Source organism: Pogona vitticeps, chromosome 3 (assembly GCF_051106095.1).
Source record: "Pogona vitticeps strain Pit_001003342236 chromosome 3, PviZW2.1, whole genome shotgun sequence".
NCBI lineage: Eukaryota > Metazoa > Chordata > Lepidosauria > Squamata > Agamidae > Pogona > Pogona vitticeps.
The window spans coordinates 181029908-181056508 of NC_135785.1; the positions used below are offsets into that span (position 1 = coordinate 181029908).

At 42.0% G+C, this 26601-nt stretch overlaps 1 protein-coding gene across 1 annotated transcript in view; it reads right to left on the reverse strand.

Annotated features, from left to right (window-relative positions):
- ANOS1 (anosmin 1) overlaps window positions 1-25910 on the reverse strand; it is a 118699-nt gene extending 92789 nt beyond the window's left edge. The window contains exon 1 of the mRNA XM_072994389.2: window positions 25436-25910. Coding sequence (XP_072850490.2) covers window positions 25436-25852 — 417 coding nt within the window. The 5' untranslated portion in view covers window positions 25853-25910. The remainder of the gene's footprint in view (window positions 1-25435) is intronic.
- Window positions 25911-26601: the final 691 nt, after the last annotated feature.

Consider the following 26601-nt stretch of genomic DNA (forward strand, 5'->3'; position numbering starts at 1 on the left):
TGACCTAAAATCTAAATTTCAATTCCTTTCGCTCCCCCTTTTAAAATTTGTTTATAGTGGACCCTCAACTTACAAACGGCTCAACTTTTCGAGTTATAGACTTCTCTAGCCGCAAAATTTAGGTTTGACTTGCAGCCGGAGAATCGACCTACAGACCAGAAAAAAAACAAAAATGGAACAAAAACGGAACAAAAACGGCCGGTTATGGATTAATCGGTTTTCAATGCATTGTAGGTCAATGCAGACTCGACCTACAGACTTTTTGACCTGCAGCCACCGTTCCAATATGGATTAATTCCATAAGTAGAGGGTCCACTGTAATAATTTTAAACCAAGCCAGTTACTGTAACCAGACATGCCCACCCAAACTGAAAATAGCATTGTTACATCCACCCCGTGCCCCTGTTTCTTTTTCTCAACCCAAAGGGCTCACGCTGGTAACAGTCCCTCTTCCTTTCGCTGCCACCAGTGGATTTCTTTATCCATGCTGTAAAGGACTTTAGTCTGACACTGGCTGCCAACAACAGAAATTGTTTATTAAAGCGTATTAGGGTAATTAGGATAATTCAGGATTACAGATGTCCTTTATTAATTTCATAGAATCAAAATCATTGAAATATCATATATTCTGCCGCACATTCAATCACCTCCTGTTTTATTTATTCACTTAAACCAGTTTATCTTTATTAGTTACAGTTCTCACTCTTTCTCTGACTATATCTCTCTCTGTGACAACCCCAGACCTACCGGGATATGCCACAGTTTCACTAAGCTGCCACCAACCATTCCCTGTAAGGAGTCACACAGACCAGGAATGGATTTTTAACAAATAAAAGAACAAGGTTTATTTAAATAACACACAGGGAAAATAAAATGATCAAGTGAATAAGATACAGTAACGTGGCTTAGTCTCAATCATGCATACACCAGTTTGGTTCACACAGAACACCTTTAAATGAAGCACAGACCCTGAACCTATCAGTTCTGGCTACCCATAAAGACACCTGAACCTATCAGGTTGGTACTGACTGACACACAGTAGTACCCTGTCTGACACACAGACTCCCACACCAGCTTCTTCTCTCAGCTCTCCCTAACTTCTCCACACAAACTCCACATATATATACAGTACAGCCCCTCCTCCTGATGTCCCGCCTTCCACTCCCCATAGGATGGAACTTTCCCTCCAAACCCATGACAGACAGGTAACATCAGTGCTGTATGTAACACCTCCCCTCTTTATAAGTTGTTTTGTAGGGGGAAAGCTAAAGTGCTTTTCTCCAAAAAACAACCTGGATCCAAAACATACAAAAACATTTATACAATAACATACAATACCATACTTACTTATACTTACACTAGGATAACCATATCAATTAGGCATCTAAACATTTACCATTTACAATACATCAAGTTACCTTTATTCATACAAACCGGGCATGTTTAATAAACAACAGGTACATTTAACTTTTTGGTCACCAAAATATATACATAGTCCATGTTTCTTTCGCCGTCTTCATTCTTCAGGTCTTCTTGACAAGGCGTCAGCAACACAGTTCACTGACCCTCTGACCACCTTCACTTCAAAGTCATAGTCTTGCAGGTTTAAAGCCCACCTCATAAGTTTGCTATTGTGGGATTTCATTGTCTTTAACCATTGCAGTGGTGAATGGTCAGTGCACAGAATAAAATGTCTTCCCCAGATGTAAGGCTTGGCCTTCTGGATCGCGTAGACTATGGCCAGGCACTCCTTTTCCACGGTTGCCAAATGTCTCTCACCTTTCTGGAGTTTCCTACTCAGGTAGGACACTGGATGCTGGTCACCATTCTCATCCTCCTGGCAAAGAACTGCTCCTACCCCGCTGTTAGACGCATCGGTGTAGATGATGAACTCCCGGTCGAAGTCTGGAGCACGCAGCACTGGATAGTTGATGAGGGCCTCCTTCAACCTCTGGAACGCCTCCTCACAGTCGCTGGTCCACGGGATGCGGTCATCAGTCTTCTTCCTCGTCAGATCGGTCAGCGGAGTCGCTATCTCGCTAAACCTCGGGATGAACTTTCTGTAGTAGCCCACCAACCCAAGAAATGATTTGACTTTTTTCTTGGTGTTGGGTCTGGGCCAATCATGAACGGCTTCTATCTTGGCCTCTAGGGGTTTTATCACTCCTCCCCCTACTATGTGACCCAAGTATTTTATTTCTGGGCTACCCAGCTGACACTTGCTCTCTTTGCAGGGCCTAGGCCACAGCACTTCCTCCCCTGGGTTAAAGTGCCTCTCCCTGCCTTCCTGGTCATCCCAAGCTTTCTTTCTGACCTTTTGAGCTTGCAGGGTCTCTGCTGCTAGCTCTAGGTTTCTCTTTAGGTCATTCCTTAAAGAGTCTATATCTGTCACAACGTATTGTGGGTCATCCTGGGTGATCTGCTCCCAATTTTGTTTGATCAAATCAAGGGGCCCTTTCACCCTTCTCCCAAACAAGAGTCCAAACGGACTGAACCCGGTACTGGCTTGTGGCACTGATCGATAAGCAAACAAAAGGGATTGCAGCTTCTGGTCCCAATTGTTTGGACTCTCTGCCAAGTAAGCCCTAATCATGCGCATCAGAGTCCCATTGAACTTCTCCGTTAACCCATTACTTTCAGGGTGATAGGCAGTGGTTTCCTTGTGTTTAATTCCACAGATTTGCCATAACCGTTTCATGAGCTTTGATGTAAACGATGCGCCCAAATCTGTGATTATTTCTGAGGCGAATCCCATCCTGGACATATACCCCACCAAGGCATCTGCCACTGTGTTGGTTTCAATGTTAGTCAAGGGAATGGCTTCAGGGTACCTCGTGGCATGGTCCACAATGGTGAGAATGAACCTGTTCCCCCTCTTTGTGGCCTTGGGCAAAGGTCCCACAATATCCACCCCTATACATTTGAACGGAGTGTCAATCACAGGCAAAGGGCACAACTTTGCTTTGGTCCTGTCACGGTTATTCCCCTGCCTCTGACACACATCACATTGTTTACAGAACTCTTTGATCTGCTTCCCTATTTCCGGCCAGTAAAAATTCTGTGTGATTCTCTGCTGTGTTTTGTTCACCCCTAAGTGCGCAGCAAACATGTCAGAGTGCCCCCTTTGTAAGATCATGGGGCGATACTTTTCAGGTACCACCAGCTGACTCCTCAACTCTCCCCCTTTTGAGATATTCCTCAGGGTCTCTCTATATAAAATTCCCTTTTTCTCTCGAAATCTCACTGGGGTTTCAGGTGTTAGCTGGGCGTCTGTCACCTGTTCAGAACACTTTTGGAGAGTGGCGTCTGCCTTTTGCTCTTGGCCAACTCTGCTGTCTGTGGTTAAGGTTTCCACCACAGCCTCGGAACTCCCCTCTGCTTCCGTCTCGGGCTCATCAGTACCCCCCTGAACTGTCCCCGTGGTAGCTTGTGAACGTGTAATCACTAGCACCCATTTCACATGTTCAGCCAGGTCATTTCCCACGAGCACGGCTGCTGGCAGAGTCGATGAAATCGCTAGCCGCCAAACTCCCCTCCAGCCTTGAAAGTTCACAGGTACCTCAGCTACTGGCAGCGAGATCACCTGTCCCTCAATCCCTGCCACCTTTATGCTCTCATTCGGGATTATATACTCCCTAGGAATAATATCTGGATGGCACAGGGTCACCTGGGAACAAGTATCCCTTAGCCCCCTATACTGATGGTCAAGTATTCCTACGTCCACCCCTGCGGTTTCAAACAACTGCGAATCTGTTCTCACTAGCAAGCAGCGCTTGACCTCCACAACAGGACCATTTTCCCCAGCCTGATCAGCAGATGTAACTGTTCCAGATTGAGTAGCCATGGCAACAGGCTCCCTCAGTGACAAGGAGCTTTGCTCTTTCTGGACACAGAACACAGCTTTTGGCTTGGTTCCACTCGAATCATGAGGCACATTTCCTTTTAGCTGCTTTAATTTCTCACACTCTGAGATTAGATGGCCCTTTCCTTGACAGAAATAACATTTTCTGCTGTATTTTGAGTCTTTCTCATCTTGTTTTGGTTTTCCCTCCAAAATCTGAGGTCTTGGTTTCATGTCTGAGGGCTTCCCTTCACCATGGGCCTCTCCCACTTGCTGGTTTTTTCCTGGTCCCTGAGAGTACTTGCTGTAGGTCTCTTTAGGTTTGCTTATAGATTTCTCCTCACCTAAGGGCTTTCTTATTTGGGAAATAAAATCTGCGATCTCGGCCGCCTCTGCCACAGATTTCGGTTTCCTTTCCCTCACCTGGAACTTCAGTTCCCCATGCAGGACTGAATAAAACTGTTCCAGCGCTATCAAGTCTTTGAGCTGCTGGAAGGTCTCTGTTCCCTCCTGAGATAGCCATTTCTCTAGCAGCCTCACCAGTTGGGCCCCCACTTGGGTAAAAGTCTGCTCTGGTTTCTTGGTGAGTGACCTGAATCTTTGCCTCAGCTGTTCTGCATTTATCCCATGTCTGGCAAACACCAGTTTTTTAAACTCTGCAAAATCTTTTAACAGCTCCTCTGGCATCTCTGCATAGACTTCTGCCAGGCTGCCACTGATTAAAGATCGCATGATGGTCATCTTCTCAGTTTCCCTTACTGAGAAGTCCACAAACGCTCTTTCCACGAGGGAAAAGAACACCTCAGGGCAATCTCCCTTGTGGTATACAGGGAATTTCTTCAGGTCAGTTTTAGACAATTGGCCCACCTCAGAATCTCTATTGTTATTATTGTTCTGATTCATCAGTTCCAATTTTCTTAACTCAAACGCCATTTTCTCTCTCTCCAATTCAAATTGTCTTTGCCTCTCCCTTTCCTGCATTCTTTCTCTCTCTAATCTTTCCTCCATTTCAAATTGCCTCATCCTCAGTTCATGCTGTTGGGCTATGAGCATTTTCCTGAGTTCTGGGTTCTGTTCTCCCGTGCTCTCATCCTGCACTGAGCCAAATTCATCCTCAGAACCTTGGTCTACCTGGGGTTCCCTCACTTCACCCATTTCTGCCATTTGGCTTCGAGTCAAGGGCATAATCCCCCCCCCCCAGAACAGGCTGCTTTCAAAAGTCAAGCCTCAAAATAAAGCGACCACTTTTTTTTTTCTTTTGCCTCAGAACCAGCCTTCTATAGATTGCTGCTGTTCTTCAGCACTAACTTGCAACTGTTGCCAGCCAGAGTCTACCCCCCTCTGCTAGGCCTCTCAGCAGACAGGCTATATCACTGCTACTTCACTCAGCTTTGCCTCAGCCTTTTTCCCGCCAAAACAGGTTGCCTCAGAGCTCCCTAATCTAGTCCCACCAATCTGAGGTCACACGTTCTTCCACTAGCGTACCTCCCCGTGAGGTAAGCCTAGAAGATTACCTACGCGCTCTCAGATTGTCCCTGACTAGACCCCCCTTGCTCTGGGCACACTTGCCAAGGCTTTGCCGGACCACTGGACAACTGGACCAGTCGTATCCCACACGCTGGACACCAATCAATGTGACAACCCCAGACCTACCGGGATATGCCACAGTTTCACTAAGCTGCCACCAACCATTCCCTGTAAGGAGTCACACAGACCAGGAATGGATTTTTAACAAATAAAAGAACAAGGTTTATTTAAATAACACACAGGGAAAATAAAATGATCAAGTGAATAAGATACAGTAACGTGGCTTAGTCTCAATCATGCATACACCAGTTTGGTTCACACAGAACACCTTTAAATGAAGCACAGACCCTGAACCTATCAGTTCTGGCTACCCATAAAGACACCTGAACCTATCAGGTTGGTACTGACTGACACACAGTAGTACCCTGTCTGACACACAGACTCCCACACCAGCTTCTTCTCTCAGCTCTCCCTAACTTCTCCACACAAACTCCACATATATATACAGTACAGCCCCTCCTCCTGATGTCCCGCCTTCCACTCCCCATAGGATGGAACTTTCCCTCCAAACCCATGACAGACAGGTAACATCAGTGCTGTATGTAACACTCTCCTCTTCTTCTCACTCACTTTCTATCTAACTGACTTAACTGACTCTCTGCTTCCGCCCCTCCTGTCCTCTCATAGGCTTATGCAAATGAGCTCCAGCTATGGGTGACAGGCGTGACGTGGGGCATCTGTCACAAGCATCAATAAGATAAAGAAAGATATTTTGGAATGAAATATGGAGAGAAGGGAGCACATTTATTACCATTAATGTCAAAACATGGTGAATATGCATCATAGTTCATCGCCAATGGAGAAAGAGCAGGGGAGGGGGCAGTTACATATCATTAAGAAAATAGTGTTGAGTTCTCTAGCTTTCTTCAGTTATAGATTAGGATTCTATACACTAACTCAGCATGTGGGGTCAAATGGGAGTAAGTGTTACTACTGTCTTATCTAGATTTACTGGCCTTTTATCTTTTATGCCCTTCAGCAAATGTGTTCCCTTTTTAAATCTCTGTGGTTTAAATAAACTTTAACCACCTATATAAATTTTCCCTCACTCCTATCCAAGGGCACTGTAACAAATATAGGAATGAAACTTCTTTATTAACACCAAGTATCTATCTAAAGTGGGCACTTGGAAAACTTTTCCAAACTCTTTATCATAGCTACACAGCAAGCAAGCGAAGGTTAGATCTATGCATGCCTTCGGATACTAAACTGACATGCCTCTAACTATGGAAGTAAAATTTTTGCACACAGCGAATTAGTAGTTTCTCCATACTCAGAACTCTTCTGTATTTGCAGAAATATTTATGCTTGCAAAAGAAAAATACTCAGCAAAGAATTAACAAGACCAGTAACCTCCAAAAGCCAAAAACTGGAGGTGGGAGCAGAGTAAAGAGGAAATTGAGCATGAAGTGGCAGCAAAATGTGCTCAGATATTCAACAGCTTTAAACACTTGTGCACAACATCCAGAGGCTTTATATTCCCACTCTGAGACCTTGGAGAGCTACACATGCCCTGTGCCCTCCATTTTTTAAAAGACATTTTTATTGAAAAGCCCCATTATGCTCATGCAGGTGATAGGGATAATTACCCTCACCAATGCTGTTTTATCTGCTTTGCTAAATTCTTTATTGTCTTAAATTTACACTGTCTTGGCATGAAATTTAGGCTTCTTGATGAGAAAGAGTCACCAGGATTCCTGAATTCCATTACAAATGCAACACAAGAAGCATTTTTTCTTGGCAAGATTTCTTCAATCTGCCCAAAATACCTCTGCCACAATCTGTTCAAAACCAGTATCATTTCCCTTTAAGAAGCAAAGCAAACACACATGTACACACCAAGCTCAGAAACACTAGGTGACTGTCAAGGAAAAACGCAAACCCACCCAATGCTTCTAAATTTTAACTCATGCTTAGGCACAGCACCATGTATCCCACACACAATACTGTATTTGCACCGTCAGGATGATTTCTTTTTAATACAGTGGACCCTCGACTTACAGACGGCTCGACTTACAGACTTTTCGAGTTACAGACTTCTCTGGCTGCAAAATTTAGATTCGACTTACAGCCGGAGAATCGACTTACAGACCAGAAAAAACCCAAAATGGAACAAAAATAGAATAAAAACCGCTGGTTATGGGATTAATCGGTTTTCAATGCATTATAGGTCAATGGAGATTCGACCTACAGACTTTTCGACTTGCAGCCACCGTTCCAATACGGATTAATTCCTTAAGTAGAGGGTCCACTGTACTTCCAAACTGAGCTGATGGGGATAATTCATTACATGAACTGAGACTTGGCAAAGGAAGACAACAAACTCATTTCATGGTTCCTTCCACTAATAACTGTCCAATCACAGCTGCCCAAAGATTAAATACTGAAACACTACAAGATGTAACTTGACAGCATTACATCTAATTCTGTTCTTAAAGTTTGAAATCTCTGTCTTATGACTTAGTGTACATGAAGATCCAGTGGGAATACAATTTAGCCTCACTTCCCAACTTTTAATCTTCATCACCATCCTTGCTTTTCTTTCTTTCTTTCTTTCTTTCTTTCTTTCTTTCTTTCTTTCTTTCTTTCTTTCTTTCTTTCTTTCTTTCTTTCTTTCTTTCTTTCTGATTTTTTGTTTGTTTGGTTAGTTGGTTTTGGTTTAACATTCAGCCTGATGAACTGGAAAGCTTTTTCTCACTTGTCTTCTGTAAGCAGCAATCACTGACCAGCAACCACAGGGCACTCAAATGAATCAAGTAATCATTTCTGCAGTCAGATGGTCACTCTCTACTTACATCTATGGTAAGCCATTCTGGTTGTTACATTAAAGGATGGTAGTAAGCTTTTTTTAAATATACAAACATTGGATAGAATGGTGGCTGATCATTTCATCGCTGAACTTGGGCTCTACAAGGGTTAGAGTCATCCTCTTCATTCTTATTTGAAAACTGGAACCCTTAGCTAGTTAATGGGGGCCCTCAATGGTGAGCTAAGGGCTTCAGCACTTTTGATTCAATGGTTAAACCATCCATGGACTTATTTGAAATAACGCTACAGGTTCAGAGTTGTTTCAAACTCTCATCCATAACACTTTTATTAGCCACTACGGATACAATGCAGTATGTTGCTGCAAGTCCTCAGTTGTATACTTCTGCAAGCACACATCACAGCTGGTATCTCATACTCAGGAAGCAAATATACAGCAATATCAAGCAGATTCATCCTGTTTCTAATTCCCAGCTTGGATTGTCTCTCTTTCTCTTTCTTTTACCACGCCCCCCCCCACACACACACACACTGGAGAGTGCTGATCTCAAACCTAATCTTGCATATGAATTGCTCCTTCTGGTACTCTCTACAATCATTAAAAACAGTGGCAAGAATTCAATGGGTGATTTACATTTGCAGAAGAAAACTGTGTATGTTGCTGTAGTAAATTGCCACTAATTAACAAGATGCTGGTTGCATTTCTGAGTGCACAACTGGATATGCACACACAAATGTGACCAGCACCCCATTAATTAGTGGCAGTTTCTTGACTTCTGCCATTTCACTTGCATAACCATAAATTGAATTCTGGCAGTTATCACTGACACAACAAAGGCACAGTACATTCATTCAGTAGAGATTATGTCAGCTGCACTCAATGAAATATTATTGATCAGTAGATGACTATACATGTGGTATGCATGCATGTTTCTAGACAATGCTGAAGGAGTTTAAAAATTCATTCAAGGTTTTCTCCAGTAACTTTTCTTTCATATCTAAGAATGACAGATAATCCATTTTAAGGAATAGGGAAGAAAATTCTTTTTGACAGAGAGCATGATTCTTCTTATCTATTTCATTTCATTCTAGTGCCCAAAGACAAAGATTTAAATTGCAAAATCATGAAGTGTGCTTTTTTTGCAGGCATGAGATGATTTGATGGTACTGGACAAAATTGACTGTGGCAAATGGAAGTGGTGAACCCACTCAATCTGAGAAAAAAGATGCATGTAATTTATAAATGATCTTGAAATGTTTTAAGCACTCAGAGCTCTTTGGGGACTGAACTAACATCAAGACTGGGTACAACAGTTAGAATAGTCTTGTTCAAGCATTAGACTATCCAGTTTTCTCAACGTATTTAGAGGAGAGTACCTAGTTCCATTCCAACCTCATTATTGTTCTCTTTACTGGATGACCAACAGGTCTACAGAGGAGAGGTCCCTGTTCACATGGACACTGTCCATGTAGGCAAGAAATCTAAAAAATCTGGGTTCTTGCTTTGGTGGAGTGTTAGTGTAAAGAGGAACCTCTTCTCTTCAAACACTGATTATCACAGATAGGGGCAGGGCTAAGTGCTCCCCTCTAAGAAAACCAGACATTCAACACCTGGAGGGAGCTAATGTGTCCTTAGGAAAAGATTTGTCAAGATTAACCACTTATACCTTCTTTAAAAAGTCAGACAGAAGGTTCTAGGGAATCTATATAGGGGACATTACTACAATAGCAATCTATTTCTAGGTGGTACTACTTCAAAACATAGCTGGAAATTAATTTAACCAACTGTTCCTATCTATGATCATTCTCCATAAGAACATGAGAAAAGTCATCTTGGATCAGGCAGAAAGTCCACCTCATTCCCTCAACTTTGGAGAGCTCACCATCAGGATAAGTGCAACTGTTCACTCCACCTCACATTCTTAGCCACTGATATATAGAAGGATACACAGCCATACTGACCAGTAGCTCTGGATTACACAGAGATTGCATGTCCTGGCTTCCATAAATCTGTACACAATTTTCCCCACTACAAAATTCCGTATGCACAACTCTTCAATACACTTACACACTTGCCAAAGGCATCTTGTCTGGCAGTAGATTATATGCAGGATTTTTTAAACAAAATTTGTATTCCGACATTACTAGGGTTGCCATATCACAGTTCTCTAAATCCAGGAAGCTTAGTTTAGTGGAGCGCATTAATTGTTGCACAGCTTTCCTACCAGTATGTTTCAGCCTTGGCATAATTTGTTAATGGCTAGAATGCTAGAATTTGACGACCCCCCCCCCCCCCCACTAAGACTGAATCTCTGCTTTGTCTTAAAGCCTTCTCCTTTGGCCGGTCAGTCTTCTCTGCAGTAACTGCTTTACAGAATTGTAAATGCTACTGCATATTAAAAAAGAAATAGTGATGTATTGCCAGTTGTTATTATGTGCCATCAAATCAGAAGCAACTTACAGCCACATTCAGAGGGTTCTCAAGATAAATGAGATATTTAAGGAGTGCCTTTACCAGTTCCAATCCCCTAGTTAGTTTCCATAGCTGAGGGGTATTCAACCTGTTCTACAGAGTCCTAGTCCATCACTCTATCCACTACACCACACTGGGTATACTTATATTGCCAATTAGACTGGGGTGAGGGTTCCTCTCATGGAATGCCTATCACATCTCAAGGCACATTGTCACCTGACTTGCAGAAGAAAATGCAGGGGGAAATGAGGGCAATTGTAGAAATCAGGAAAAATAAATATGTTGCTCCCTTCAAAGATACAGATCAAACCTTTTAAGTTCTAATAATAAAAAAATCTAAACTTTCTTTGACTATTTGACTTCTCCGTCTTTCTGTCACATATACATACATACTCAAAAACTTAGCTAGCTGCTGCTCTGTGGAAAGCCTAAATGGCTAAATGGGCATCAGGTCTAAAAACCTGGGCAAAACCTGCCCAACCAGGTAATGCAGCAATCCTAGTAATTACACAAACTAGACAGGCTTTCCAACAGAGTAAACAGAAGGGCCCAGATTACAGCAAAATGTACAAAGGAACTTAACAAATGGTGCTGTAAAAGCTATAAAAACAAGCGACCAAGACCATCTTTTTCAAATGCAGATGTCTGATATATGACAGCCTTCTTGTGATCTCCTGAACACTGCTGCTATAATTTATAGGACCCTGCCCCATAAAAATGAATTATGTTCTATACCAGAATGAGATTAAAGCAACACATTTGAATTGAAAGTAAATGCAGTCAAGAAAATTACATTACATCCCCTTTTATGAGAAAATTAAAGCAATTATATAAAAATGGGGGAAAGCTACTTGGAATTATCTTTAAGCCCACACACATACACACCTTCAGTAACAGAATACACAGCAGCAGAACACAGACGATCCCAGGTTAGATCCTTGTCCTTCCGGTAGTAGAAATGAGAAAATCCACTGCCAGTCACAGTAGGTGCAGTTAGGCAAAATAGATTAATGGCACAATCAAGCTTTAAACAAATATCAGCATGCAGTCAGACAGACAGCAGAGGGTTGGGGGCTATCCCGTGTTTTGCACCGAATGTCATATGTATGTCTCTTGGGCAAAAGTCATGGGTGTGTTACCCTCTTTCTCTCCATAGCCTCATCATTTCTGGCCTTGTGCAAAATTCAAAAAAAGTGTGAAGATACTCCAATTGTAACGCACTGTAGTTCCAGATTACATTTTAGAGAATTATTCATGGGAGAGGAGTGATGCATTGGTCACCTTACTGTATGAAATGGGGCTTTAAAAAAAACAATGCAGAAATTTGATACAAAATACTTTAAAGTCCCCAACTATTACATTTAGGTATTACAATAAACTATCAAGTCTTAATGGCTTACTAGTATCTTCCAGGCTCAGTTTCCTCCTAAATTAGTCTCATTAAATCTTGCTCAAAATCTGCATCGCCATACATATAAAACAACATACAAATGGGATTTCCAACTTTTAATAAGCTACTTTTCAAGTCATAAAATATAGGCACCAGACTGAATTCATATACAGTGTCCAGAGCCAAAAATTAATAAGTACATTTACATTGATCAGAGATGCCTGCTCTAAGCAAGTTTACAAAATAAAGGCTTTCTTTTAGAAATCTATTTTGAATTACATCCAGAAACTTGAAATAATCCACTAAACATGACTCAGCTTTGCATGGAGCCATTTGTATATCTAACAGCTAATAAACATACAATGTAATTTATTAGGCGGCATTCTCTTGCCTGGTTACCCAAAGTGATGCGGTAGATAGAGCAATGAACCAGGACTTAGGAGATCTGAGTCAGTTCAGTTCCCCAGCCCTGTCATAGAAACCCATGGGTGTGCATGTATGCATGTGTGCATGCATATGTATAACTGGTTAAACCACTTCTTAAATACTGTACCTTGTTTACTTTGAAAGGCTTATTAGGATCACTACAAGTCACTTCTGATTTGAAAGCACATAACAAAATCCTCTTGCCTAGTCCTCTGTAATACTCAGTCTAATAATACACCCTCAATGGAAAAATCAGAGCATAACAACATCCATATACTGTATAGGCTCAGAATGCTGTCTTTCTTATTTTAACTCATTATGAGAAATGGACTATAGCAGTGGTTCCCAATCTTGTAAACAAGTGTACCTGGATTGCAACTCCCAGTCTAACAATATCTAGAGGTCCATGGCTTCTCCATCCCTGGTCAACCACAGAGGTGGGCAAATACATTCTTCCACATGTTTTGAGACACAAATAAATAAATAAATAAATAAATAAATAAATAAATAAATAAATAAATAAATAAATAAATAAATAAATAAATAAATAAATAAATAAAAAACATAACCCCCAAAACATCTGGAGAGCCACTGAGGTCCATCCCTGTTTTACAGGTCATGATTCTAACTTCCAACAAATAACTATTACACTGAAAACTATAGAAGTGATCATCCATGACACTTGAAGGGACAGTTTTTTTTCCTGTACCGTATGTCTAGCATAATTTTTACAAAATAGTGCCTTCAGATCTTTTGTTGCACAATTCTCTTTTTTTTCCCCCAGCCAGCAAGTGAATGCTTTAGGAGATGATGGGAAATTATGATAGTATTATACACCTATGATACTGGTTGGAGTTGTGTAAGAACACTGCTTCAAGTGGAGAGTAAAAGGCAGAACAGAAGAGATTATGAGCTTCACTTCCCATAACTGACTGCTGATAAAAATATCTGTACAGGACAGAAATATTTCTACTTCTCGTTCTTACCACTATTTATTTAGTGCAAATCTATTTACTTGCCAATCTTCAATGCATCTCCCATCACCTCTGTTTCTTATCATAGTCTCAGAAACCCATCAGAAATGTGGGACAGGGAGAAGCTAAGAGGTAATTAAAAAAAAGACCCAGGGTAGATTGGTGAGTGGAAAAGAATTAATAGACAAATTATTTTAGTATTAAAATATTTCTGTAACTGTTTTTTGAAAGGCTCAACGCTATGTACTCAAAGAAAGAACACAAACACTGGTTGTGTTTTAAACAATAAACTTGGAGAATTCAGCCTTATGATCAAATGTCCCATGCTTCTGTTGACAATCTGATCATTCCTGACTCCTTCCATCAACAGAAATAGCTAAACTAGCTACAAATCCAATGCTTTACAAGGTGTCACCCAACTAGAATCCTTGCTTAGGAGTAACATATTTACCACAATTGTAAACCCTGAATTATGAATCTGCTATGCAAAGAACATAAGCCAGGAGTTCTCATTTGGAAAATATGGTAATTTAAGTATTCAGATTTCTACTTTCAGTACTTTATAAATACTGATATTTATGAGATTTAAATGCTTGTAGCTTTTATCTGATATTTCAGTATTCCCTTAAGTGATGATTTGGAAGCCGCCTAGAGTGGTCCGGTGGGCCAGATAGGCGGGGTATAAATTAAATAAATAAATAAATAAATAAATGATGTTTTGAACAAGGACATTTGAAATATAAATATTTAAAAAATGTAAATAAATAAAACTCCTACTTACTTTCTGTGCAGACTAGCCGCCTGTCCACCTGGGCATGAGGTGGATCAAGCTACAAAGAGTCTGTTGAGGTCAATGAGAGTAACAATGTGCCACTTGGGGTGCTCCTGCCATCTAAACAGCAAAAGATCTCTTGTAGTTTGATCAGCTGTCAATTAAACACTTCTACTGATAATCAGCAGAGGGTCAGGGAAAGTGAAATTACAAGACTCCCTTGGAATCTGCAACCACAATAGCAGTTAGAAACTGAAGCTGCTGGAGACTCCTGGCAAAACAGGCTGAACAATGAGCATGCCAAAAAGAACATATGCCCTATTGCTTGGCATACACAAAAACTGTGTGACAGCTCTTAAAGGAGAAGGATGGATTGTTCTAAGTAGAAACACTTGCAGCCAAGTTTTTTTTTTAATTTTCAATCCAAACCAGGCCCGTAGCAACCTATAAACCATATCTATATGCCAGTGCGGACAGGCCCTAAAAACCAGCTATTTATTGCTGGATTACACGGGGCAGAAATTGGGAGGGGGGAGAAGACTGGTGAAAAGAACCAGAAATTATAGAAATGCATGTAAGGAGAGATCATTACAGTGGGGTCTTGACTTAAGAACGGCTTGAGTTAAGAACATTTTGACTTAAGAACCACTCTCACAGGAAAATATTGACTTGACTTACATACTTAGATTTGAGTTAAGAACTGAAAAAAAACCACGTGGGAGGCAGGGAAAGTGCAAAATTTGAACTTTCAGTTAACTGTTGGCCAGTGAAAAGGGTGCCTGTCTGCTTCCTCACTCCTCCCAGCGTTTAGAGAGTGGATTGGGAGTCTTCAGACTGCCTGGTACTGCCTGGACTGTCTTTTCCCTGCCTTCCCTGAACCTTACTTGACCTAAGAAAAAAAAGAAACAAAATATCCCCCTCTAGTGGTCGAAGGCAGAATAGCAGCTTCCCATTAGTTTCTATGGACGGAAAAGAGCAGATACGGATCAAATGGTTTTCAATGCATTCCTATGGGAAATGCAGATTTGACCTGCGAACTTTTTGACTTGAGAACCGCCTTCCAATACGGATTAAGTTCTCAAGTCAAGACCCCACTGTACTATAAAGCAGGAGTAGACAAAGTCCGCGCACACAGCCAAAACTGCTGGACAGCAGAACCCAGCATTCCTTGCCATTGATTATGCTGATCAGAGCTAATGGGAACTTCAATACAGCACCATCTGAAGAAAAAAACTTTGCTCACCCCTACTCTATGCCAGCATAACAAGTCAGTAATGGGGAGAAGAGCTGGAATACTACGAGCACATTGTAGACATCCAAATTGCTGCAATTTAGCATATACTGTATTGGGAAACAGGTTAAAACTAAGCCACACTTGCCATGTTACCCATGGGGGTCAGCTTCTCCAAATTTGAATGATCATGTCAGAACAAACTCTGGCTTAACAGTATTCTCTTCTGCTATACTGCACCTTATTTTATTTCCATTCAGTTGTTTTAGGGATTTATTAGGGAGAAGTGGATCCCCAATAAATCCATAAAACAATGGAATGGAAAGGAAATTAACACACTGCATTGGGCAAAACGCTATCTGTCAGGATAGCCTTCAAATTCCACTGTTTCTTACAGAACTATAAATCGAAGCACTAACTTCACAAAACCATAACCCATTCCAACATCTGTGAAACCTGTCTAGTGGCTTGCTCAGGTTTATTGGGGTCACTCTCGGGTACACATATCAACCCAAACACCTTTTACAACAATCTGGTATGCTTCATATTGTTGCTCAGGGAACAGACCTAACTGGCTCTGCTGACAGCTGACTGAGGGGAATTCGGGCTTTGGTGGGAATGTTTTCCCACCACTGGGCCGCTGTTGAGTGGCATGCCTGGAATGAAATCCTCCAGATTACCTGCAGTGGCATTCTGGAAAGCTCTGCGATTTTAAATTTACCAGTGATAATATGTGGGGCATTCTAGGGGTCAGGATAACTTTGAGTCTGCCAAACTTCAAACTTCCTTCATCTCTTGACATGTCCCCAAAAGTATACCAAATCTAACCTAGCATACTTATTTCCCTTTTTCCATTTCAATGGAATGCATGCTCAGAGGGAGGAATAGATGAACCATTTTTTTAAAAAATGAATAAATTGCCTTCTGCACGCCAACCCTGTTACTGTGAGCTGGTGAGGCTCTAAAGGCACATCCCTATCCACCCTCCTTCCATACATGGGATTATTTGATTTATAACCCAAGTAATTGAAAGAGGAAATGCCTGTATTAGTCTTTAAATTTAATTATTTAACCGTACAGAAACATATCAGAGACTGTAATTGAAATGCAAGGTGCAAAAATCAAAGTGTACAATTTCAAATACAAGATGCAGCCAGGATGTAAGAACTGGGGCTAAAATGTGCTGTGGGTAGGAGCAGCAGGGCCTCTCGGTATATTGTGAAGGAGGAGGAGCAGAGTTGGAGGAGAGCTACAAATATTGTGACATGTTTTGAATTTCTGTCCCTTCATGAATTTGAGGCCAGTGTTAAATGGCCTTCTTGCCCTTCTTACACCTAAGGTAAATTTAAAGGTTCCCCTTGACATTTTAGTCAGTCATGTTCGACTCTAGGGGGCGGTGCTCATCCCCGTTTCCAAGCCCTAGAGCCAGCGTTTGTCCGAAGACAGTTTCTGTTGTCACGTGGCCAGTGCGGCTATACACGGAATGCTGTTTACCTTCCCACCGAGATGGTACCTATTTATCTACTCGCATTTACACGCTTTCGAACTGTTAGGTTGGCGAGGAGCTGGGACAGAGCGACGGGAGCTCACTCTGTCGCGTGGATTCGTTCTTACGACTGCTGGTCTTCTGACCCTGCAGCACACAAAGGCTTCTGCGGTTTAGTCCGCAGCACCACCATGTCCCTTTCTTACACCTAGGTGACACCTTATATTTTAAATATTATGTCTTGATTTTTGCATGTTACATCTCCATCCTGGTGATAAGCACTATAGAAACTGATGCAGGTAATATAAGTATAAATTCTGTTCCATACAAAAAGATCAGACTTTAATTGGAATTCTGAGGTCAGAATGCAATCCAAAGAACAAAGAAAAAGAAAAAGAAAATGTTCCCTGACTTCTGCATCAGTCTAGATATCAATCAGTCACCGGTTTAAAATCTTAGGCATCGGATGATAACAGTTTGGGGTGCAATTCAAAAATTAGAATAGATTAATTTTCAAGGACTTACATCCCCCATTTAAAAAAACTAAGAATACAGAATAGAAAAATCAAGCTGATTCAAATAACATTCCAACCAAACCCAACTGTAGGATGGTCGCTGCTCCACTGCCAAAAAGGAGGACAGGCATTACCAAAAACAAGGACATGATGGTTAAGCAACACCAAAAAGGAGAACATCCTTCATAAAAACAGAGATAATTTTGCATTAAATTTACATATGCTAATTTAAACTAATATATGCAAACACCATCACAATTATTAGTATAATTATTAGTATAATTAATTATTAGTATAATTAAAGTGAAAACATACTAATATTTAAGTGAAAATGCACTACTATTCACCATATTGTACAACACTGTGAACAGGCACCTTGGGACACAACACTGAACTAAATGTTGGATATGAAACAAACAAGTAAAGCATAGTGTTTAATAACTCTCTAAAACATCCTGTGCCTTTCATTTTCTGCAGCTTACTAAAAACAAACATATACTGAAAGAAAATAAAGAACTATAGCTGTGCTGAAATATCTAGTTAGTCTGTAATCTGTTATAGGAATGATCCAAATACAGTGGTGCCTCGGCTTGCAACCATCCCTACTTACGACCATTTTGAGTTACGACCAGCTCCAGACGCAAAATTTTGCTTCGACTTGTGACCAGAGCTTCCAGTTACGAACAGAAAAAGGCAGGGGGAAACAGGTGAGAAATTCAAATACTGTAGCTAACTGTAGGTGGCGACGAAACTGCTTCTTTGTACAGTAGCTCTTTCACCCCAGCAGTTAGAGAGTGTTTGATCATAGTAGGCTGCCTGGTAAGGTAAGGTGCTGTTTTCTGCTTTTTAAAAACTATTCTGAGTGGGTTTTACAGTGTGGTTTTGGGCTGGGGGGTATGTTTCTGTAATGTGTTGTTGTTTTGTTTTTTGGTGATTTTTTTTTTTGGCAGCCTCAGCGCCTTCAGAGCTTGCTTTGCTGTTTATTTTTTGTTTGGGTTTTTTTTTAAAGCCCCATTGAGAGAGCTTGCTTTGTTGTTTATTTTTTGTTTGTTTGTTTGTTTTTTTAAAAAGCCCCAGCACCTTCCGGCTGGGCTTGCTGTGTGCTTTGTTTTGTTTTGTTTTGTTTTGTTTTGTTTTGTTTTGTTTTGTTTTGTTTTGTTTGTTTGTTTGTTTGTTTGTTTGTTTATTTATTTATTTATTTATTTATTTATTTATTTATTTGCTTGCCAGACCGGTTTGATCACATTCCAATGCATTTCAATGGGAAACGGTGCTTCAACTTACGACTATTTCGAGTTATGTCCATCTTCTGGAATGGATTGTGGTCGTAAGTCGAGGCACCACTATAATGCTTTCAGAATGCCTATTCCTGAGACTGACCTCACATTTGAAGTTTATACATTATGTATAAACATCACACACATGCACACACAGAGAGACACCCCACGTTACTTAAAAAAATGAGGGAGGATTGATTAGACACATATACCAGTTAAAGCCTTCACTTCACTTGCCTGGCCAGGGGACCTCACTGGGAGGTGATAGTACGGAAGCCACTTACACTTCACAAAAAAGAGGACATGTATTATGAAAAAGGATGACAACTTTTCAAATGGAGGAATGTCTTCTCTAAAGGAAGACACATGGCCATCCTACCAAACTGGTGGTCATCACGGCCACCTTTACAAAACAGCCACTGCTAAGAGACAGTTACATATTTAACTCCATTGAATAATCTTTAATTAAGATGCGACTGAGGAGGGCTTTACACAAAGTTCCTATTGCAATTTAAATATCTGGCAGTGACTCTGTCTGCTTCCTTAAACTTATTCAAAGTTCAAGCTTTTTCAGTGCCTAACACAGAACTGGTTCCAAATCACAGCAGCAGGCCTTCCAGATTACAGTAAATTCCTAGGTATCAGATCAATGTTCTTCAATCTGATGTCCTACAGATACAACTGCCATTAGCCCAGTCAGCATGGCCATAGCAGCTGCTATCCAAAACATTTAAAATGTACCATGTTAGGAAGAGAACGGATGATTATTGGATTTGCACACCAGAATATTTCCCATTAGACCTGGGTTTGAGACATTTCATCCCATTGCCTAAGTATGCACATTTTTTAGGACGACATAGGGATCAAGTCCAACAAATATTGTATAGTGAAAGTCTACAGAAATGGCTGCTACAATATTGTATTTATCTCGTAATTATTTAAACTCCTGCTAGTCCAACCAAGGAATTCAAAGGTGTAGATAAAGAGGTTATTCCATTTTAACTTTCACATCAACCTTGTTCCACAGTTTAGGCCCCTGGGTGACAGCGTGAGGTTTAGAACTGAAACAGGATTCAAATCTAGTTCTTCCTTGTAACAATGGACTGTTGTGCAACATTATTGACTCATTTAACACAAAAGGGACAGGTTTTTGTACATAACACAGATTTCATTGTTGTTTCCCTTCACATTTCTGCACCGTTCTCTGCCCTGAAGTCCAAAATATCCCTTGCTAGGCACAACTGCACATTATGACTTAAGCTACACCAAGCTTTTCTGATCAGTTATACAACACAATCACACAGCTCAATCCTGTTTTCTGCTAAGAGGTGTGCATGTTTTGAACTGTAAAGAACAATCCTGACAAAACCCAAAGCTTGTACTCTATTCTCGAATAAGCCTGGCCTAGTAAAAAGCATCCTTTAACCTACTTTAACTTCCTTTGAGACCAGCTTTGCCATCAAAGCAAAGTCTCCATACACTAAATCAAAGGCTGGTGTTGATGAATCAGAGTTCTCTTAGGACAGAATACACATCTTGCATTTCTTCCTAGAAAGACAATTGCTCCCGCTGTTCAGGACTTGCCAGGCTTCCTTTGCAATTTGAGACAGGTAATGAATTATTACACTGTGGAACAGTTTGTACTTTATAAAGACCGTTTGAAATTACTATGGTTAAGTAGCAGTGGTAAAGTCATCTTTGTTTTCAAGTCAGAACAATGATTCACACACCTGCTTGACCTGGTCATCACTTCCACATCTCCAGCTGTGAGAAAATGCGCCACTGTGTGCCCTCTCCTCATCTTCTCTTTTCTCCATTAAAAGGAAACAGAAAGCTTAACATTTATTAACAAGATTACATTGCTTCCTCCCCACCCCTCAGTGTTATTTTTTTTACACTGTTCTCATCTCAAGTCTTCCGAAATAGTTAATCCTCTGTAATTTAGAAAGATTGCACTCTGCTTTCACAGAGTTAGGGTTAAAGTCAGCGATTTGAAATTGAGGGGAGGGGGGGGCTAGCCAGTTACTAAGTCTGAAATGAGTAATTTGCAGCTTATTTCACCCCAGCTAATTAAAATGTAATCACTACTGTTTGACAATGTGCATTCTGTCAGCAGTTTTTACTTCGGAAAGAAATCATGCCAAGAAAGCACACACATAAGTGGATGGGGGGACTTTTCATTGGGAACTGGCTTGTGTAAATTGCCTCCTTCAGCCAGTGAAACTGTAAAACAAAAAAGAGTTATAACCATCTGACAACATTTTAAAGAAAAAAACTAATCTTCTTTCAAGAAAATTAACTGGTTTTAACAATTTCCAGCTTTGATATATCTTCTTAAGGAAATGCACAGTCTTGTACATCCTTACTGTCTGGATTTCTGACCCATTCCTATCAGTAATTCATATGGATTAGAGATACTACTGTCTAGATATACGCACAGGTATGTGAACATACATGCTTGTGCATGCCACATGCACATATACACATATTTTTATCCACCTTGCATTCCTGAAACAGCAAAATGTACTTCTGCATCTTTTCTTTCATCCTAATTCATCTCCACTAAGATAATACTCTGTCTTCAAGTAGTCATCGCAGACAGAAGAAATTATAACATCCTGCAACAAAGAGTTCTTTGTGAAGCCCAGACAGACTAGGACAACTGGCACACTTCATACCTCTGATATCTTACCACCTAGTTCTTGTCTGGTTTAATCTGTATTGCAGAATCTTCCTATATGAATTACACATCCTCATAAACCTATAGTATCAACATACTTCTTGGTTTCACATGGAGATCAAACAGGATGGCAGAATGCAATTTCATTCATTCAGCCCTGGGTAAGATTTTCATCACCTCCTGTCCCCCAGATCTCTAGTGGAACTTTGCACTACAAGCTGAGAATAAATGAGAAGGTGCAACTAGATAGGAAAAAAAAACGAATGTGAACAAAATTAACTGGACAAAAAATCACGATACAGTATGATATTCTTTAATAGTTTGCTATAAGTTCTTGCCCCCAAAGTACAACCAAATCCTATACATGTTCACTTATTGCTATGCTATTTCCCAGTTAGTACAGACATTCTAGTGAAGTAAATAAATAAGGATTACAACCAGTTCTCATTTAAATCAGTGTTTTTTTTTACTATGATGCTTGTCTACGCCTTGAAATGAAAGTAGCAATGTGTACATGGTGAATAACTGAAACTTGTATTCTATACACACTGGATTGTAAGAGCTAAATGTACCTGGAATTTAATCTTATTAATGTTTATATTCCCATTAGTTAGTGAGGCTCATGAATCGCGTCTATATACTAGCTCCTGACATCCCATCTATTTTGTCATCCAAAGCCCCAAAACTAAGGGTTCGGTCAGACAGCTCAACAGGCTTTGCCTTGAGTAATGTCACTTAAAGCAGTGGTCCCCAACCTTGGGCCTCCAGATGTTCTTGGACTTCAACTCCCAGAAATCCTGGCCAGCAGAGGTGGTGGTGAAGGCTTCTGGGAGTTGCAGTCCAAGAACATCTGGAGGCCCAAGGTTGGAGACCACTGACTTAAAGTGACCCTTCCATCCATTAGAGACCACTCCAACCTGGCTCAAAATGTTGTAGCCCTACTACTGAACCAAAAAACGTCAGACAAGAACACTACTGCCAATATGTCATGTGATCACATGAAACAGTTTGCACCAGACCTCCCCCACGAATACAGTTACATTTTGGTCTACAGTTCTCAGAATCCCTCAATGAGCATAAGTCACAACTAGAGTTGGCCCATTTGAGTCAACTGAGCTTATGGAGGAGTTGATTCACCAAATCCCCACAGATTCTGTCGGCCTATTCTAGTGCGATTTACTATGCTAAGCAAAAGGATTTCAGCTTATGGTATCTGTTATCTACTATCTTTGGGCTCTGAGGTTTTAGAAAGAAAAGACCAAGCCCCAGTTAGAGATCACACACTGAATTCATAAAACTTATATACATTTTGATTTAACAAGTACTGCTTATGTAGTGGATCTGCTCTAGATGGGACTGATAACTGGGTAAATAACTATGCAAACGGTAGCATGGGTTTCCACAAAATAAAATGATTAAATGTATGTCTGACAAGATTCAAGAGTTCATCAAACAGACTTTGGAATGGCTTCTATGCAGACATGTATCAAGATTTCAGATTCTGTACAGTTAAGAAAGGGCTGCAACCATACACCTTTATACGTAGTTTCTTAAGAGTATGACCAAGGTACTCAGTGGGACTGAAGCATGCACATGTGGTTAGTATCACATGACTCAAAGGCTTCACTAATCCAGACTTTTGAACTAACTGTGGCTAAAGTGCTTCTGCATTTCTGTTCAGCTCAAAGTACAGTTTGTGATGCATCATTTAAGCAAGGGCAGAAATAGTAAAGAACGACCGGATCTTTTCAAAAAGCATGGTCAATACAGCACAGCACTCTCCCCTCACCCCTCCAAGAATATTTAAAAAGTAACTGCACCTATTCTATATAACAATTTTGGAACTCTGTGTGATAAGACCACATCAACATGCAACATCTGCCTTCCATACAGCAGACCAAAAGGCTCTTTTTACCACATATTTGTTTTCTAAGGTTTGTGTTTTTTGTGCCATCAATTCAGAAGCAACTTATCACAATCCTAACAGGGATTGCAACGTGAGTAAGATGTTTAAGTAGTGTTTTTGCCAATTCCACTCTCTCAGTCAGTTTCCATGGCTGAGCCGGGATTCAAACCTTGTCCTCCAGAATCCTAGTTTGTCACCCTATCCACTACACTATACTAGGAATCTGATGCCTTTCTAAGGTACCAAATTACGATTATTTGTATGGAGGAATACGATTTCAAAGACATCAAAAGACAGCACAAGTAAGGCACACACATGAAATTATGCAGTCTAGGGTAGGCAAGAGGAGACCTAATGACTGATCATCTCTTCCCCCCCCCCCAAATCCTCCAAGGAGGTACTTTGTCCAGACTCAAAAGCCAATTCAGACTCAAGCAGACCATGGAAGAAAAGAGCAATCTCTTATCTATCTTCATCATGCATACGAAACAAAAATATACATGAGTGCTTAAAGAGAATCCTTCCAGCGTGTTCTCCTGTACCACAAAGCACAGAGGCTACAAGTTACACACCCTGTATTATCATAACAGCTGCCAGAGACAGAAATGCAAGGTAAGCAGGACACCTGCCGAGATCCATGACGGCTTCCTTTTTTGCCTTTAGGCATCTCCATTTTCAAAGCCCTCTGCGTTCTCTGAACTTATAGCCCAGCCTTACAAAGAGGTAGGCGAGTTGTCACATCTAAACCCATTTATTTCAATGGCACAAGGAATTCCAAATTCCGAAAGGGGGTTAGTGCGCTGAACTGCTCTTGATCTATCAGACAAGTAAACTGATCTTTCCAAGTCTTGTTTCTAAGATGCAGCTCCAGCACCCAGGATTGCATTCAGCAAAAAGAAGTGTAAAGAAACCTTAATGCATTTAACTAGCACTCTCACACTCTTACTTTCTTGCTCGCTCCCTTGCACACAGGGAACACAACTGGTAAGAATATAGCGAATTTTTGCACTGGGATTTTCAAATTTCAGCGACGCACTGGCTGTTACTAATGCAGATGACAATGTGCTGGAAATAGGGAAAATCTGATTTCTCTGGCTAATATGTGCATTGCAGAGTGTAGGGGTCTGCTGTATGCCATAATACCACAATGCAGTGCATGCCTATTCAGAAGCAAGTCCCAACGAGTTCAATTATATTTAAATTCTTATGTTACACCAGGTACCAAATTTACCTGTTTGTCATTCCTGGGATACACCTGAAATAACCGCCATCTTCTACTTCTATGACTAAAACATGAATCAAAACTCGCATGGTTTGTATATTCCCAAATATACAAACCATGTCCTCAGACCTACACAAATTTATCAGAAAGTTGGTAAACTTTTTTGATCTATCTATCACTAAGGAGAATTCAAAGCACTCCTTATAGCTGAATCTCGAAAGTGGGTACAAGCTGATTGATCCTTGTGATCAATTGGTCACTTGATCCTTGTGATGTTCAAGTGACCAAAAAGAGGGGACTCCGGATTAACTCATCTCCCTGATAGATTGCTTAGCTGCAACATAACAGTGAGAGGCTAACAAGTCGATTGAGAAGTAGGTTCAGTCCGGGACTGATTTCCACGAAGTACTAGGCATTTTGGAGATCGCAAACCGGGTTTCAAAGGTACCGTCGGACTTACTCCCAGATCAACGTGCACAAGGTTGGGGCCTTCGATGCCGTCTGATCTAAGGTGTTTTCACGAGAGCAAGCCACGCCGAATTCCAGTGAAATGTACACTGGACCCAGGCACTGACAGCTCCATCAATATCCGCCGTCCTCCATCTCTCCACCCCCCCCCCAAAAAAAAAGTCGTGATGCCTCCCAGTCCCAGCCTGGTGCTACTCCGCAATCACGGGCCGCGCACGCGGCTAGAGCAAGGTGCACTTCTCCCCCCATCCCACCCCGCTTACCTGGGAGTAAGCTCCGCTGAACTGAACGGGGCTTACTCCCGAGCAGAGACTTGACACGACTGCACGGTACGGCTGGAGGGGGGAAATGATCATCAATACTTTTCCCGGACGCTGCCCGAGTTTCGTCCACCAGCCCCGCCGCCTCCCTCGGCGAATACCTGGAAATGCTTGAAGAAGGCAGAGATGCGCGTGATCTGCAAGCTGAGGCACCTGGAAGCGCATCTGGCCCCGTAGATACTCGCCGCGGAGAAGGACTCGTCCTGCCTGCGAGCTGCTGCCACCACCGGCACCGCCACCGCCGCCGCCGCCTCGCTTGCTCCGGCGCAAGCCCCAGGCAGGCCACCCCAGGAAGCCGTAATCCAAAGGAGAAGGGTCAAAGGCACGCAGGGGTCCTGAAACCCCATGGCTTTGTGTGCGGGAGAAGAAGGAAGCCCCAGCCCGAGCCTCCTCCAGCAGGCGCTCGGCGTCCCTCGGCTTGCGCTCCGCTCGGTGCTTTCCACCTCGCCGAGGCACACACAAAAAAGAAAATCCCAAAAACTCAGCGACCGAGAGAGCAGGGCGAAAAGTTCAATCATTCAACTCTCTTCAACCCGCCGCGCGCGCACACACACGCACACACCGCCCGTCTCCAGCCCGCCACCCTCTCTCCCCCCCCTTTCCCTCCTTCCCAAGAGAGGGAGGTGGGGAAAGGTGCCAGAAGGCGGTGCGATTGGCTGCGGGAGACCTGAGTGGCAGGAGGGGGCGGGCGGGCAGGCTCGCCCGGCCGCAGACAGGTCGCGCGAGCCGCGGAGAGGAGCGCGGCCGAGGAGGCGCGAGGGGTTTTTTGGGGGGGGGGGTGAGCAACTTTCCCCTCACGTGTCCTCACGTGGGCGGGCCGGCGCGAGGCTCCGCGGAAGAGCGCCCGTGGCGCTGCTGAGGCGCGGAACATCTGGGAGCACCGTGGCTAGCACCTGTCTAGAGACCTTCCTTCGCGCAGCATCGCGGGGGGGGGGGGCGAATTCAATGTCCGTGTTCTGGCCCCAAAAACCGGGGGGGCGGCGGCAGGGAGAGTCGCGAGGAGATGCCGACCTTCAGAGTGCCACGCTGGACAGTGACACGCACGCTCCTTTCAAGTCCGCGCCCCTAAATGTCCTGAGCAGACACACCCAGCCAGCTACCTAATGCTGCATAATTGATATTAAGATGACTTAATAAACACGCGCTAGCAGGAACGGTGGGTGGGGTTCTAGCTAAGTAGTGCTAGTAGCCCAGAGGGAGTTTCAGACAGCAAGGTCTTAGGAGTGCTGCTGCCCATCAGAATAAGTAGCAGTGGTGGACCAGTGAC